The sequence below is a fragment of the Siphateles boraxobius genome, unplaced genomic scaffold (assembly GCF_051911475.1).
Source record: "Siphateles boraxobius isolate OS27281-9 unplaced genomic scaffold, OSU_SipBor_1 41, whole genome shotgun sequence".
In the NCBI taxonomy this organism is placed as follows: Eukaryota; Metazoa; Chordata; class Actinopteri; order Cypriniformes; family Leuciscidae; genus Siphateles; species Siphateles boraxobius.
The window spans coordinates 38,233,355-38,250,790 of NW_027509042.1; the positions used below are offsets into that span (position 1 = coordinate 38,233,355).

General features: G+C 48.4%; 1 protein-coding gene across 1 annotated transcript in view; it reads left to right on the top strand.

Annotated features, from left to right (window-relative positions):
- Nucleotides 1-17,436, top strand: part of scn1lab (sodium channel, voltage-gated, type I like, alpha b) — a 62,547-nt gene that overhangs the window by 13,799 nt on the left and 31,312 nt on the right. Inside the window, exons 8-10 of the mRNA XM_077199499.1 lie at nt 344-485; nt 11,320-11,526; nt 12,201-12,479. Of these exons, the coding sequence (XP_077055614.1) occupies nt 344-485; nt 11,320-11,526; nt 12,201-12,479 (628 nt within the window). The remainder of the gene's footprint in view (nt 1-343; nt 486-11,319; nt 11,527-12,200; nt 12,480-17,436) is intronic.

Sequence of the window (17,436 nt, forward strand, 5' to 3'; positions counted from 1 at the left end):
CTTCTTAACAATCTAACATATCTCAATTTTTTATTGGTTAACCGTATATAATGCAGTGGTTCTCAGCCTTTTTGACTCTAAGAAAATATTCTAAGATAAGCTATCATGTACCTCTGGTACTTCTGTTGTAATACAAATAAACTCGAAAATATGATGTCTGTTTAATGTGGACATCTTTATTTTTGGTGTTTTTTCTTATTTTAAATTGTTAGTATGATTGAATTATTTTAGAACTACTTAGGACCAGTTTTCTGAGGCCACTGTTCTGCTTTGTTGAGATAAATTGCTTACTCTTATTCACTGAATATACTGAAAACCTTTTTCTAATTGGTGGGGATTACAGGCAGTGCCCCGAGGGCTTCAGATGTATAAAAGCAGGGCGTAATCCTGACTATGGCTACACAAGCTTTGACACGTTCAGCTGGGCCTTCCTCTCACTCTTCCGACTCATGACACAGGACTTCTGGGAAAACCTCTACCAGCAGGTACAACTTAGACCCATCCCATCACTGCCCACCTTGTCTCAGTATCCTAGTGTTAGCTTGAAAAGACACCCAGCATCCTTCTTTATAGTCTAGGCCATGTTTTTTTGTTTATATAAGCATTATACCACACCATTGTTTTTTGAATCTGCAGAAGCACAGCTAAAGACATTCAGTTTGATCATAATTGTGAGCTAATTGAATGCGATGAGTGGAAAATGCAATGAAAATAATGGCATGATAAATCCACGCAGGCTGCACAAAGGTATCAAACATACAGAGTGATGAGGATAGTCAAAAAGGATAGTTATCATGTCGTACACAAACAGATTACTTAAGTTCTTGTAAGGAATAATAATAATAATAAACTTTATTTTATATAGCGCCTTTAAAGCAGCTTCTCAAGGCACTTAAAAAAATACATAGAAAGAAATACAGAGCGTACAAAAAACAAAAGAACACACTGGAATACAAAATAATTAAAACCAAAAATCAAGAAAAATAAAGAGTTTTTAGGTTGGATTTAAAAATGCTTAGTTCCCTTTCAATGGAACTCGAGCTGCGTTGAGACGCGGTGGGAACGCTCTGCGTGATTGCGTCGTGAAGCACGTGTATAATCAGTCCAATGGAAGAGCGAGACGTCATAGGCGGTGACGTCATAGACCAGGAAGCTATAAAGCACACCAGAAAACAGACCGCGACAGCTTCTGTTGCCTTCAGCAAGCGATCTGTGTATTCTGTCCTTGTCATATTTATTGTTGTCTGTCAAGTTGCAATATATATATATATTATGGCAAAAGAGAGCAAGCAGCTTTTGTGTTGTTCCCTGCCCACGTTATATCACGGGTGGGGACACACACATCAGCTTTTTGTTACTATTTGGGAGTGGAGCATGCCACAGTCAGTTCTCGAGGGGGCTGACTGTGAGCATTGCGAGAAGCTGTCCGTGAGGACGCTCCGCTCCCGCCGGGCGTTCTTCGAGGAGGACGGTTCGGTTCGCGCACCCCGCGCGGGTCCCGCTATTGCCGATGCACGGCGGCGACTCGCATTTTGGGGTTCGCAAACGGATCTGACAGCGGGGGTTGGGACGGGCCCCGCCCTATCTCAGCTTTCACCTGCCAGATCCAGTGCTGGCGATTTCCAGTTCCCAGGAATTGGTATCGTTAGTGTTTTGTTTAGAAAAAGAGAACAAAACAAATAAAGATATTAAGAAAAGGCAGATGTTTGAGTTTTCAATAAATGAATAAATAAGTCAGCTCATAACTCTGTTGAATAAAGAGGAGCTTTAAAAGGAGGTTTATCTAGTGCTGTTGCTAGTTAAATATTTTCTGGCCAGCTGAACATTATGAGAGTGAAAATAAAAAGAGTTTATTAGATGAAATAAATCTAAAAACAGAAAAACTCTGTATCTCAGCCTCCTCGTCAGGGACTGCCGTTTTTTCCCTATCTCCACACCACACTGAGGTGTCGAGATTGTGGAATAAGTCGGTTTCTATTTTATGTGTTTAATGCCCAACGTCTAACTATAGTAATGCTATGGGAATTAAGTATCATGGTATGACAGTGCCTCGGGTTAAAGAGACGCTTGCTAGCTTTCTCTCTCCCGAGTCGGCGTCATCATTTTTAACCCCGACGTTACCCACCAGCCATCTAAATAAAAAATTTTATTAGGCAACGCTGGTGGGTAAATTATAAAGACATGGATGAATGTGAGGTTGTCAGCACTGACGCTAATCGAGAATTGCGTCGTGCAAAAACAGATAAACTATACTGGGGAGGGACGGTTTCGAGAAATCGTTTCTCCTCTGCGTCCTCTGTGTGGCGACTCACTGAGGAGGGTCGCAGCACGGCCAGTTCGGTTGTTTTTCCTGCTGGTGGCCACGGAGTGATATATATATATATATATATATATATATATATATATATATATATATATATATATATATATATATACGTTTTTCTGATTTAAAAATAAAGAAAAATAAGATAAAATTATGTCTGTTCTTCAGGACGCTCCGCTTTCAAAAACAAAACAAAACTAAGAATAAACCGTTCAGCGGCGTTCCAGAGGTTTCTTCCTCACCAATCTAATGTTCCCGAGACTGCTGGGCGGAGCAGTCTCAGTCTACTAAGCTCCTCGCAGCACAGAGTGCAAGAACGAGCATCGCCATTTGGGCTCCTCCACAATCGAAGGGGACTTTGGTGGCGGTAGCAGTCTAGCCAGTTAGAGATATGCAAGATCTGAGGACTATTTTATCTCTAAAAAAGCTTGGAAAATAGGAAGCCCTGACGCCGAGGCTATCAGGCTTCTAAAGGGTGGTCCCCTCCGGGGTAGGGATGGTTTTGAGAAAATCGTTTCTCCTCGGCGCCCTCTGGGCTGCGACTCTCTTACCCCTTTTCCACCAAGGCAGAGCTGGTGCTGGTTCGGAGCCAGAGCCTAGTTTCAATTCGGTTCTTTGGTTTTCCACACGCAAAGCACCAGCTCCGAACCAGGAAAAGTGGTTCTTAAGTAGCACCAAATCATTGCTGGTCTAGAACAGAGCCAAGTAAGAACCACTTGCGTCAGGGGCTGGGGGCGGGGTTACCGTGACCAACAAGACGAATAGAAACTTGTGACCGCCATTTTTAAATAGCAGCTAGTCGAGCTAATAGCAGCTCGATTATAAATATCCGTCTATGTAAGTTACGGCGAGCTGCACAAACACGTTGGACTCCGATGTATTTTGTAAACCCATGAGCATCCATAGTATTGCAACGTCCGTTATTGTTGATGGCTTGTTCGAGATGCATCGGAGCGGCGCGGACCGATCGGAGCTGCGGGAGTGTTTGGAGAACATACGACTCCTTGTGCTTTTAGATCGCTATCGCAGTGCTTTGATGTCTTGCGGAGATCGATCTGCGAGAAGCCGATGCATCTCGAACAAGCCTGGCGTACTGTTTGGCGCTACCGCACTAGCGTTGCTGGGCAACATGAGACGTATACAGTTATGTAAGATCTGGCTCTGTTGTGGCTCTCTAGCCGGTGGAAAGGCAAATCGGTTCTTATTAAGCTCGTCAGTCGAACCCACTCTGAACCAGCTTTGGCTCTGGCTCTGAACCAGCACCCGGTTCTTGTTGGTGGAAAAGGGGTATCTGAGGAGGGTCGCAGCGCTGCCAGTTCGGTTTTCCTGCCGGTTCGCCGTTCAGGACACCAAGGTGTCAGTGTCCCCAAACGATCCTTCGAGGGGGGTCGTAGAGCAGTCAGTTCAGTTTCCCTGCCGGTTCGCCGTTTCAGGGTGCCGAGGTGCCTGCTTTTTCCAATGATCCTCCGAGGAGGGTCGTTGGAACTAAGTTATTTAAAGGGAGGCAAGATCTGAGGACTGTCGTCATCTCTAATAAAGCTTCTGAGGGCTCCTCCGGGGCAGGGACGGTTTTGAGAAATCGTTTCTCCTCGGCGCCCTCTGGGGTGCGACTCTCTGAGGAGGGTCGCAGCGCTGCCAGTTCGGTTGTTCCCTGCCGGTTCGCCGTTCAGGGCACCGAGGTGTCAGCGTCCCCATACGATCCTCCGAGGAGGGTCGTAGAACGGTCAGTTCGGTTGTTCCCTGCCGGTTCGCCGCTTCAGGGCACCGTACTGACTGTTCAACCAAATCCAGAGGCCAGTCTTGAGAGACTGGTTCCCCTAGTAGAATTTCTGGCAGCGTGGAAACTACTGCCACATATTTCTCGGTGGGTCCTGCACACTATAGAAAAGGGTTCAGAATTCGGTTCTTGTCCGCCCAGATTTCTAGGGGTCCTCCCCACTGTGGTGGACCCCGAGCAGGCTTTGGTTATGGAGCAGGAAGTACTGACACTTCTGCAAAAGGAGCTGTAGAAGGGGTTCCTCCTCCCAGCAGACAGTCAGGGTTTTACTGCCATTACTTCATTGTTCCGAAAGAGGATGAGGGGTTCCGTCCTACTCTAGACCTGCGTCAATTAAACAGCAGATTTCAGAATCTTAAGTTCAAAGTATGCTTACGCTAAATATGATTGTGTCACAGATTCAGTGCGAGGACTGGTTTGTCACAATAGACTTAAAGGACGCTTACTTATCTATCCATCCTCATCACAGGAGGTTCCTGAGGGTTGCTTTCAGGGGCGAAGCATACCAGTATCGGGTTCTTCCATTCGGCCTAGGTTATCACCCCACACCTTTTACAATATGCGTGGATGCAGCTCTGGCTCCTCTGAGATTCCAGGGCATTCGCGTATTAAATTATATCGTCGATTGGTTGATTTTAGCTCAGTCCGAGCTTTTGGCAGTTCAACATCGAGATGTCGTTCTGTCCCACATAAGGAGGTTGGGGTTGCGGCTCAACACCAAAAAGAGTGTACTCCTCCCAGCTCAGAGGACCACTTTCTAGGTGTATTATGGGATTCGACAACAATGCAAGCACGTCTGTCTCCTGCACGTATTTCTGCGATTCTCACAGCCGTAAAGAATGTAAAACTAGGTCAGTCACTCACTGCAAACAGTCTCTGAGACTGTTGGGGCTCATGGTAGTTGCGTCTAACGTAGTTACTTTTGGCCTTCTGTACATGAGACCCCTGCAGTGGTGGCTCGGGACCAAGGGGTTTTCTCCGAGGGGAAATCCGTTTTCGCATGATCAAGGTCACGTGGCTATGCCTTCGTGCCTCGGTCATGTGGAAGAAACCTTGGTTCCTCGCCCAGGGCCCAGTGCTGGGTGCTTCTTGTCGACGCGTCACACTATCGACGGATGCTTCCCTCACAGGATGGGGGGCGGTCATGAGTGGCCGCTCGGTGAAAGGTCTTTGGCTGGGGCTCGTGGCAGTTGCGTCCAACGTAGTTACTTTTGGCCTTCTGTACATGAGACCCCTGCAGTGGTGGCTCGGGACCAAGGGGTTTTCTCCGAGGGGAAATCCGTTTTCGCATGATCAAGGTCACGCGGCTATGCCTTCGTGCCTCGGTCATGTGGAAGAAACCTTGGTTCCTCGCCCAGGGCCCAGTGCTGGGTGCTTCTTGTCGACGCGTCACGCTATCGACGGATGCTTCCCTCACAGGATGGGGGGCGGTCATGAGTGGCCGCTCGGTGAAAGGTCTTTGGCTGGGGCTCATGGCAGTTGTGTCCAACGTAGTTACTTTTGGCCTTCTGTACATGAGACCCCTGCAGTGGTGGCTCGGGACCAAGGGGTTTTCTCCGAGGGGAAATCCGTTTTCGCATGATCAAGGTCACGCGGCTATGCCTTCGTGCCTCGGTCATGTGGAAGAACCTTGGTTCCTCGCCCAGGCCCAGTGTTGGGGGCTTCTTGTCGACGCATAATGCTATCGACGGATGTTTCCCTCATAAGTCGGGGGCAATCATGAGTGGTTGGTCGGCGAAGGGTCCGGACAACACACTGATGGTCTCGTATATCAGAGCAGATATCCTGTTGAGGCAGGGGCTGTGGCCCGGGGAATGGAGACTTCACCCCGAGGTGGTGGAGCTTCTTAGGGAGAACTTTGGTCAAACTACAAGTCGACCTTTCGCATCGCTTGTACAATGCATTGCCCTTGTGGTTCTCCCTCACGCATCCAGCTCCGCTTGGACTGGATGTAATGTAATAGGTGTGGTTGCCACTACACCTATACGCTTTTCCCGATATCTTTGCTCCTTGGAGCTCTGGAGTTGTGGATACTGTGGGCTCGGCCTCTGAGGGGCCCAGCTCATAGATTCAGGTTTCTCGACCGAGGTCGTGGAGACCATACTCCAGTCTAGAGCTCCCTCCACGAGAAGACTAATATGCTGTTCTCTGCCTGGTGCAGAGAACGCCTTCTGAATCTCGTTTCTGCCCTGTTGGTACAGTACTTGATTTCTGTAATGAATGTTTCTTTGCTGGGCTATCTCTGAGGAGAGATCCTTAATTTCGTCTTCTCCGTGGTACATGAGGCTGAGGCCTCCACACGTACTTGGATTTGCACCTGGTTGGTGGTAGTATTTCTTCACCCCAGATCGGGTTGTATTTCTAGGTCCCTACTAAATGTGCGGGTCATTTGTGCTCCAGGCCTTCTGTCCTCCACCTTTAATACCCCAGATCAGGAAAATCTTAAATCTGTTATGCCCTGTCCGGGCTTTGGATGCTTAGGTCCACAGAGCTGCTCAGTGGCGTTTATCAGAACAATTATTTGTCTGCTTCGGGTAACCTAAGATAGGTTGCCCTGCATCTAAACAGATAATGAGCAAGTGGGTAGTTGAGGCTATCTCACTTGCTTATGAAGCGGCCGGACAGCGTTCACCTGTGGCTGTTCAGGCCCATTCTACAAGGAGTATGGCTGCCTCTAGGCTTTAATTTCGGGTGTTTCCCTTCAGGATATTTGTAATGCGGCAGGCTGGTCCTCACCTCATACATTTGTCAGATTTTATGCCTACACCTGTCCACTCCCGGGGCTAGGTTGCTTGCTTCTAGTGTGCGCAAGGACTTCACACAGAACGGGCATTTGTCTTATGGCGTAGTGGGTATGGGGTTCCCACCGCGTCTCAACGCAGCTCGAGTTCCCTTGAAAGGGAACGTCTCAGGTTACGTATGTAACCCTGGTTCCCTGAGAGGGAACGAGACGCTGCGTTCTCCTGCCATACTTCCTGCATGCCCTGATCGACTTGCTTCAGGCTTTTTCAGAAGATGTCGCGGTCTGTTTTCTGGTGTGCTTTATAGCTTCCTGGTCTATGACGTCACCGCCTATGACGTCTCGCTCTTCCATTGGACTGATTATACACGTGCTTCACGACGCAATCACGCAGAGCGTTCCCACCGCGTCTCAACGCAGCGTCTCGTTCCCTCTCAGGGAACCAGGGTTACATACGTAACCTGAGACGATTTTGTGCATCTTTAATATGAGAGGGAAGTGCGTTTCAGAGTCTAGGAGCATAGTGTGACAAAGCCCTGTCCGCAAATGTGTCTCAGACCTGATACCACTCATAAAAACAAACTGGCAGCGATCAGAGATATAAGATCTAAACCAGGTTAAAACAGTCTCAGAAACACCAAAGACAGTTTCAAGTTGGTTGAGTAAGAGGTTGTGATTGACAGTATCAAAAGCGGCGCTTAGATCAAGAAGGATAAGGATGGAGAGAGAACCACAATCTGAGGCTATTAACAGATCATTGGTGACCTTGACCAAAGCTGTCTCTGTGCAGTGGAGTTTAAGAAAACCAGACTGAAGGGGCTCGAAAAGATTAACAGTAAAAGGATTGTTTACCTACAAAGCTACCAGTTTGAATCTGTCTGACAAATGCTGACTTGCAAATAAGTTATGAATACTTTCAGTCTCAAAATTAATCAAATTTTGTGTACTAAATTTTCATGATGCTTATATCAGCATCATTACCGGTGTTGGAAAAGTTACATTGGGAAATGTAATAGGTTACAGATTACAAGTGACCCTATTGAAAATGTAATAAGTAGTGTAACTATTTACATTAATAAAGTAATGTAACTGATTAAATTGTATTACTTTTCTACTTTTCTGATTAATTTTTTCAACTGTTAATCATTTTCAAATCAGGCAGGGATAACCTTACAGTAGTACTATAACACTAATTACTGTCAGACTTTCAGAATTCTTCATCACTTGAATTAAGATCATAATAATTAAATTTTAAAGCACAGCCACCTCAAAATCAGGCTTTAGCACCTCTGCCGCCGGCTGGGGGGCCACGTACAATGGGCATGCAGTCTTGGGGCTGTGGACGGGGCCTCAACTGCGGTACATCAATTGCCTTGAGTTCTCACAGTACGCCTTGTGCTGGGCCATCTCAAGGGGCCGCTACATGTCAAGCACGTACTGGTCCGTATGAACAGCACTACGTAGGTGGTCTACGCTCCTGTCACATGTCGCAACACGCCCGCCATCTCCTTCTATGGAGTCAGAAGCATCTGAGGTCGCTTCGTGCCATTCACATCCCTGGCGTGCTCAATCATGCAGCCGACAAGCTTTCACGACAGAGCTTCCGGGAGGGTGGCGTCTCCACCCCCAGGCGGTACAGCTGATATGGGACTTCTTTGCAGCCCCACAAGCTGATATGCGTTTTCCCCAGTGACCCTTCTGTGCAAAGTCAGGGAGGATGAGGAGCAAGTTTTGTTAGTTGCGCCGTGCTGGTAAAACCGGACCTGGTTCCCAGAACTCATGCTCCTTGCGACAGCCCCTCCTTGGCCCATTCTTATGAAGAAGGACCTGCTTTTTCAGACACGGGGCAATCTATGGCATCCGCGTCCAGACCTCTGGAAACTACATGTCTGGTTCCTGGACGGGACACGGGAGGTTCTAAGTGACCTACCCGCAGCCGGTGGGGGACACTATCACTTCCACCACAGCCCGCTCTACGAGGCGTCTCTACGCATTGAAGTGGAGCCTGTTCGTTGAATGGTGTTCTTCCCACCAGGAGGACCCCTGAAGATGCCCGGTCAGTGTTCTGCTTTCCTTCCTGAAAGGTGGATTGGAGTGAAGACTGTTTCCCTCCACCCTCATAGTGTATGTTGCCGCAATCTCTACACATCACGATGCAGTCCAAAGGGAAGCATGACCTGATCAGCCAGCCCTGGCTTTTCTCTGTCCCGTCCGTGCCCTTCGGTTGTATGTGGATGAGAACGCAAATCCTCAGGACCTCAGACCAGCTCTTTGTATGTTACGGAGGCCAGCAGAATGGAAAGGTTGTCTCCAAGCAGAGGTTAGCCCACTGGATAGTAGACGCAATTGCCTTGGTGTATCAATCCCAAGACGTGCCTTGCCCGTTCAGGTTGCGAGCACACTCAACTAAAAGTGTTGCTTCCTCCTGGGCGTTGGCTCAAGGTGCCTCGCTGACAGATTCGCCCAACACTTTCGCTAGGTTCTATAGCCTTCGTGTAGAGCCGGTATCTTCCTGTAAACTTGCCCCCAGTGGCTAGTAGCACGAAGTACCCGTTCTTAAGTGTCAGCTTGCAACGCCACTCCCGTCCGTGTCTATTGCTCCAGTAGTGCTCCCCAGAAAAGGCTAACCCTGTTCAGTTCCTCCATCACCTGCGGCAGTCAGACGTTGCGGAGCGTCTGACTCCAGGCCTACACTCGTATGCATTGTGTAACCTGTGTTAGGCTTGGGATTCATATGTAGTGGTCCCTGCGGCGACCCCATATATGTATTCTTCCATGATCAGCTCCTCTGCGGACGAGCCCGTGTCTTTCTCTCGACAGAGTCCGCTCTATCGTCTCTGCTGGTGTTCTTTCCCCCCCTAGAACTAGGCTGGAACCATCCCAGAGACTGCCACATGTTGCACTACCCTGCTTGGCTAGTCCATATGTGTAACCACCACATTCACCTCCCTTTGGCCAGGGTGTGGCTTCCGCAATGTCCCCTTTCCTTCAAGGGCACGCTTTCCCAGCGTTATCCAATTAGTCACACTGAGCGGGTCTTGCAGAACAGCAGTGACTGACCTTCTCTGCTTAGAGCTCCTACCTTCCACCCCAACTCTAGGGGGCAGACCAGGAGACTCAAGCGGAGCACTGGGAAGGGCCAGCAGCAGTGGCATGTTGGTAGATAACCCCATTCGTCGGATCACTCGGGAGATAGACTGACTGAACGGGAACATCTTGGTTACCTATGGTAACCCTTGTTACCCGAAGGAGGGAACGGAGACTGTACGGCCGTCACTAACTCGGCTCCTCAGCGGAAAAACAAATATGCGACTCACCTGCTGCTCATTATATGCTCACGGTGCGAGGCAGAGCAGCTGTTGCAATTATCGCATACCAATGTGCATTGGCTCGTTTTATTACACTCGAAGTAGATTGGTCTCTCAAAGCGATCCCCATTCGTTAGATCACCTCTGACGAAAAGTTGTTTATAGATGAAATGGTTTTTAAATTTACAGCACTGGAACTCAATTTTAGCACTCGCCATGGTGGCACCTCTGAGACAGGTTGTAGGCTAAAGCTTTCAGCAGCAATGTGGATTTATGTAATTGGCAGATGTGGTGCGCTGCAAATTCAAACAAGAGAACCAATAGCAATTGTTTTACTAAATGGCCTTTAAATAGCAGGAGGCATCGTGCACATCAAAAACAGGCAAAGCAACAAATTAATATAATTCAACATATCATGGCTTTTTATAGAAAATATTCAGATGTAACCCCCTTTGTAATTGTTAACATTTTTATAAGTAACTGTTATTTAATTACACATTTTTTCTCAGTAACTGTAACAGAATAGTTACATTTATTATATAATTAAATTATGTAACTCTGTTAAATGTAACTTACTCCCCAACACTGATCATTACTGACTGAACTAACCTAATTGTGGGCGAAACTGTCAGAGTAGGTAAAATGTTTGATGAAAAACTTACTTTGCAACAGTTAAAAAATTATGTTCTGTAGAAATGTGTAGTACAAATGAAATCCATACAGAGTATATCCACCATGTTGGCTTTGTCATGTGACCCACGGCATCAGTTGTGTCACTTCACTGCCATGTACAACTCCTTTCCCGTGGCCTTCACATGCACACTTCTGAATCCCTGCGGAAGTAGTAGGTCATTCGGGTACTTTCCCCCTACTGTCTTTTTGAATACTATGAATTCAGACTACTCTATTCGTGTACATTTTTTCGCCTGCTATGTAGTAGAGAAATAGGCATTTTCAGATCAGGGCAAGTTCTTTTTTGTGTAGTAAGTGATATTTTATTAGCACTAGCAAAAATTATTAGAATTTTGCACCCCAAGTATTTGGCAACCCAGGCATTGGACCACATCTCTCCATTAAATAATTAGTACTATTTCATGTGCTTTAGAATTCTCTTTTTACAAAATAAGCATTTTTTGTAACATTTTGTATACGTGTGTTCTGTCTCTCACAGACCCTGCGTGCAGCTGGAAAGCCCTATATGATCTTCTTTGTTCTTGTGATCTTTCTGGGCTCCTTTTATCTGGTGAATCTCATCCTGGCTGTGGTGGCCATGGCATATGATGAGCAGAACCAGGCCACCATAGAAGAGGCCCAACAGAAAGAAGAAGAGTTTCAAGCCATGCTGGAACAGCTAAAGAGACAACAAGAAGAGGCACAGGTAGCAAACAAACAGATGCAAACTCATATTAGCATATTAGAATGCACAAACATACGTTCACTTCAAAAGGCAGAAATTGATTTACAGTTATTTTTTGTTCTCATCATTTTTGTTTTGATCATTATTTTATACTAGTTTTTTCCTGATCTTTGATTTTATCCTATGCCTTCGTCATCTCTGAAGTTTCTCAGCACCACACTTACTGCGGCTAACACTGTCCTGTCGCCATAGAAACCAACAGATAATGAGAGAGATTGAGGGGAGTGAGGGAGTGTCCTTTCCCTAGTAAACATGAAAAAGAGACAAAAACAAGAGGAAGACAAAAAGAAAGAAATAGAGATAGAGTCAAAAGAAAGCAAGATTTACTCCAAAATGGTAACTATGTGTTCTCTATGGTGGCGGATGGATGGATTGACGAATGGATGGATGGATAGAAAGATAGAAAATTAAAAACATATTGAAGTGGTAAAAATTAGTGAGAATGGAATAAAGCAGCAAGGTCAACAGTGCGACTAATACCTATAATTTAGTCTGATCACATAAAGCGATCTTCCCTCCTTCTCGTATGTTCACTGTTTATCCATCTCTTGTCTCTGCTTTTGGTATGTAAGCTTGAACTTAGTGTACCTCTGGTTGCCCCTAACAACGGTTCTTGTGCTGTAATTGGCTGGCAGGTTGCCGCGGCAGCAGCAACAGAGAGTGGGGAGTACAGCGGCGGGAGGGGGGGCTTGTCCGAGGAAAGCTCCTCTGGGGGGTCCAGACTTAGCTCCAAGAGTGCTAAAGAGCGGAGGAACAGGAGGAAGAAAAGAAAACAAAGGGAAGAAGAAGAGAAAGCCGATCAGGAGAAGTTCCATAAGTCCGCCTCGGAGGACAGTATCAGACGGTCTGGATTTCGCTTATCCATAGATGCCAACCGACTCTCATATGAGAAGAAATGTTCCACTCCAAATCAGGTGACTTCCACTTTTTTGTGGCATTGTGGAAAATGTGGTTTGATAAACGTTACTGTGTTCTTCGGATAATTCTCAGCTTCTCAGTTACTGAGTTTAGGTGGGTGGAGTGCTAATCGGCGACTGCATTCAGGCAAGAAGTGTGACAGTCTGAGACAGAAAACGTCTCGGTTACGTATGTAACCCTAGTTCCCTGATAGGGAACGAGACGCTGCGTCAAACGCTGCGGGAACGCCCCTGCGTTGTGCGTCATGAAGCACGTATGGAATCAGCCCAATGGAGAGATGAAACGTCATAGGCGGGTGACGTCATCGACCAGGAAACTATAAAGCACCCCAAAAACACAAGCGCATTAGCTTCTGATAGGCTTGAAGGAAGCGCTAACGGGAGTGCCGGGAGTATGGCGGAGCGACGCAGCGTCTCGTTCCCTATCAGGGAACTAGGGTTACATACGTAACCGAGACGTTCCCTTTCAAGGGAACTTCGAGCTGCGTCAAACGCTGCGGGAACGCGAATACCCACGTCGCCATAGGACCAAATGACCGTCATGTGAGACTAGCGCACAGAGGACGAGAGCACCTGTGCCCCAGGGGTAGAGCTTAAGTCTAGGTCATAGAACTTAATAAAAGTATGCGGTGAAGACCATCCAGCCGCATCACAAACATCACTCAGGGAAACCCCCGACAAAAGAGCTTTAGAAGCAGCCATACTCCTGGTAGAGTGAGCTCGGACAACCAAAGGTGAAGGCTGGCCAGCCGACTCATAAGCAAGTGAGATAGCCTCAACCACCCACTTGCTCATTCTCTGTTTAGACGCCGGACACCCTTTCCTGGGTGGCCCGAAACATACAAAAAGTTGTTCTGATTTCCTCCACAGGGCAGCTCTGTGGACATAAGCGTCTAATGCCCTAACAGGGCAGAGTGAATTAAGTTTCTCCTGGTCCGATGACATAAATGGAGGAGGACAGAAAGCCTGCAGAACCGTAGGTCTAACAATATTAGTAGGAACCTTAGGAACGTAACCTGGTCTAGGATGCAGAAAAGCTTTAACCATGCCAGGTGCAAATTCCAGGCACGAGGGTGAAACCGACAGAGCCTGCAAATCTCCGATTCTTTTTAGTGAAGAGATAGCAAGCAAAAAGATAGTCTTAAAAGTGAGAAACTTCTCGGGAACTTCTTCGATAGGTTCAAAAGGAGCTAGGGAAAGACCTTCTAATACAATGGCCAGATCCCAAGTCGGCACCCTCGTACGAACTGCTGGCCTCAGCCTCAAAGTGCCACGGAGGAAACGAGTTATAAGCGGGTGTCTCCCAAGAGAAACTCCACTGAAAGGGACGTGGTAAGCAGCTAGTGCCGCCACATACACCTTTAGTGTGGAGGGGGATAACCCTGTGGAGAAGCGCTCCTGCAGGAATTCCAGCACTGCACCCACTGGGCAGTTAACTGGGTCCTGCAGGTGTTCTCCACACCAAGAAGTGAAAAGTTTCCACTTCAAGGCATAAAGCTTCCTCGTGGATGGAGCTCTGGAGTTAAGAATGGTCTCAACAACCTCGGTTGAGAGACCGGAGTCTATGAGCTGGGCCCCCTCAGAGGCCAAGCCCACAGTTTCCACAATTCTGGGCGGGGGTGAAGTATCGTGCCCCCCGCCTGGGAGAGTAGATCCCTCCTGACCGGGAGCTCCAAAGGAGAACCGTCCAGGAGAGAAATCAGGTCCGCAAACCATACTCGGGCCGGCCAGAACGGGGCTACTAGTAGTAGACTGACCCCGTCCCGGCGGACCCTCTCCAGAACTCCTGGTAACAGAGCAATAGGGGGAAAGGCGTACAGACGTGACCTCGGCCACGGCTGCACCATAGCATCCAACCCCAGGGGGGCTGGAAGAGTGATGGAGAACCACCGATGACAATGAGTGGTCTCCTTGGAAGCGAATAGGTCCACCTCGGCGCGACCGAAACTCAACCAAAGGAGCTCCACCACCTCGGGGTGGAGTCTCCATTCCCCTGGCCTCGGCCCCTGCCTCGACAGGGAGTCTGCTACCACATTCAAATACCCAGGGAGATACATTGCTCTCAGAGATAGTAGCTTCCCTTGGGACCACAGGAGGATCTGACGGGCCAACTTGTAAAGCCGGCGAGACCGCAGGCCCCCCTGATGATTTATATAAGAGACCACCGACGTGTTGTCTGATTGAACTAACACATGATGGCCTCTCAGGTCTGTTAGGAAGTGTTTCAGAGCCTGAAACACAGCCAACATCTCTAGACAATTTATGTGCCACGAAAGATGATGATCCTGCCACAGACCTTGGGCTGGGCGACCACTCATGACCGCCCCCCACCCTGTGAGGGAAGCATCCGTCGTTAGCGTTATGCGACGACAAAGAGCCCCCAGCACAGGACCTTTGGATAGGAACCAAGTTTCTCTCCACATGACCAGAGCACGAAGGCAGCGCCGCGTGACTTTGAACGTGCGGAGCGGATTTCCCCTCGGGGAGAATCCCTTGGTCCTGAGCCACCACTGTAGCGGTCTCATGTACAACAGGCCGCAAGGTATAACGTTGGACGCTGCTGCCATCAGACCCAACAGTCTCTGAAACTGCTTGACAGTGAGTAGCTGGCCTAGCTTCACTTGTTTCACAGCTGAGAGAATCGAAGCGATGCGGGTCGGAGAGAGTCGCGCCCGCATCGATACCGAATCCCAAACGACACCCAGAAAAGTGGTCTTCTGGGAAGGAGATAATACACTTTTCTTTGCGTTCAGCCTCAACCCCAACTTTCTGATATGAGCGAGGACGACATCTCGATGCCGAACCGCCATCTGCTCGGTCTGAGCTAAAATCAACCAATCGTCGATGTAATTGAGAATACGAATGCCCTGAAGCCTCAGAGGCACTAGTGCTGCATCCATGCATTTCGTGAAAGTGCGGGGAGATAAAGCTAGGCCAAACGGAAGAACCCTGTACTGGTACGCCTCGCCCCCGAAGGCGAACCTCAGGAACTTCCTGTGTTGTGGAAGGATGGACACATGGAAGTATGCGTCCTTCAGATCTATCGTGACAAACCAGTCCTCGGACCTGATTTGAGACACGATCTGCTTGATAGTGAGCATCTTGAATTTTAGCTTCCCTACCGAGCGATTCAATATGCGCAGGTCTAAAATTGGACGCAACCCCCCATCCTTCTTTGGAACGATGAAATATCGGCTGTAATAACCTGACTCCAAACTGGGAGGAGGAACCCGTTCTATAGCCTCTTTTTGAAGGAGCGTTTTCACCTCTTGTTCCAATACCAGAGCCTGCTCGGGGCCCACCACTGTGTGCAGAACCCCTCTGAATTTTGGTGGACGACACCTGAACTGGATAGCATAACCCTTTTCTACTGTCTGCAGGACCCAATGAGATATTTTTGGAAGGCTTTTCCACTCTGCCAGAAATTCTACTAAGGGTACCAGCCTCTCGAGACTGGCCTCTGGTGTAACTTGAGCAGCAGACGCAGCGCCCTGTAACGGCGCACCGGCAGGGAACAACTGGTCTGACCGCTCTGAGACCCTCCTCAGAGGGAGCGAGCGTCCCTCGGGAAAGCGCTCGCTGGGATCGTCTGTGCCCCGGCATAAAGGCGGGGTTGGCAGAACGAGCCCCTGAGGGCACCGAGGAGGAATGGGCACCGTAAAAAGAGGTGAACACCTTTCCGCCTCGGTGGGGACCACCCTCAGCATCCTGAACGGCTTGGCGTCAGGACTTCTTCTTAGCCGAAGCCTTCTTAGCCAATATAACTGTCCTCAGATCAGTTCTACTGGGAGAAGGCTTCGGCTGAGAGTGTCGCGGCTGAGCCCACTGTCCAGCAGGGGGAGCACGAGACGCGACACTCTGCCTCTGCTGCGCTCTATGTGATGAGCTCGAAGACGGCCGGGGCTGCTCCCGCCCAGCAGCCCCAGGGACATGAACTTTAAGGGGAAGAAACTTTTTAAAAGCTGCAGTTTGTTTCTTTTCTTCTTGGAATTTATCGATAACTGAATTCACAGCATCACCAAACAACCCCATGGGAGAAAGAGGAGCATCTAAAAGAAAAGCTTTTTCTCTCTCTTTAATATTAGTCTGATTTAACCACAAATGTCTTTCTGCGGCCACCAGAGCTGCCATAGAACGACCCATTAATTTGGCCGATTCTCTGGTGGCACGCAGGGATAAATCAGCAGCCTGACGCAGTTCACGAACTACGTCAGTACTGACCTCCTCACTCTCACTCATGTCCCTTAGCAGATCAGCCTGGTATGCCTGCAAGATTGACATAGTATGCAGACATGACGCAGCCTGACCTGCTGCCGAATATGCTTTACCCACTAAAGCCGAAGTGTTTCTTAAAGGCTTGGTGGGTAATGCCGGTGCCTTAAAAGATGATGCTGCTTCGGGGGAGAGATGGCTCGCAAGCGTCTCTTCCACACGAGGCAAAGCACCATAACCATGAGCCTTGGCTCCCATAATATTAGCGTATGTTGAAGTCTGGGGACTAAACACTCTATATGACACCGGTTTTCTCCATGATTTCGACACCTCGGTGTGGAGATCATGGAAAAACGGCAGGCACCGGCGTGGAGGCTGCACACGTGACGGCAAAAATCTCTCATCCAACTTTGATTTAGAAACAGACTCCTGTCTAGTCACTGGCCATTCAATATTAAGTTTTTCAACAGCTCTTGTTAACACCTCCATAAGCTCATCACTCTTAGGAGTGTGGGGTGGCGAATCCTCCACATCTCCCTCAACACTAACAACATCAAGTTCCTCAGAACTGGATAGCTGCAGCATTGGTGCCTCAGCCCGAGCGGAAGAAACCGCAGCGCGTGCTTCCGAACCCGGGACTGAGGCACTGGATCTCACAGGTGAAGGGAGAGATAAGGCAGAGCCCGTCTCAAACCCCGCTGTGAGATCCATCTGCGATCCCCACGATAAGCGCCGCCGCTCT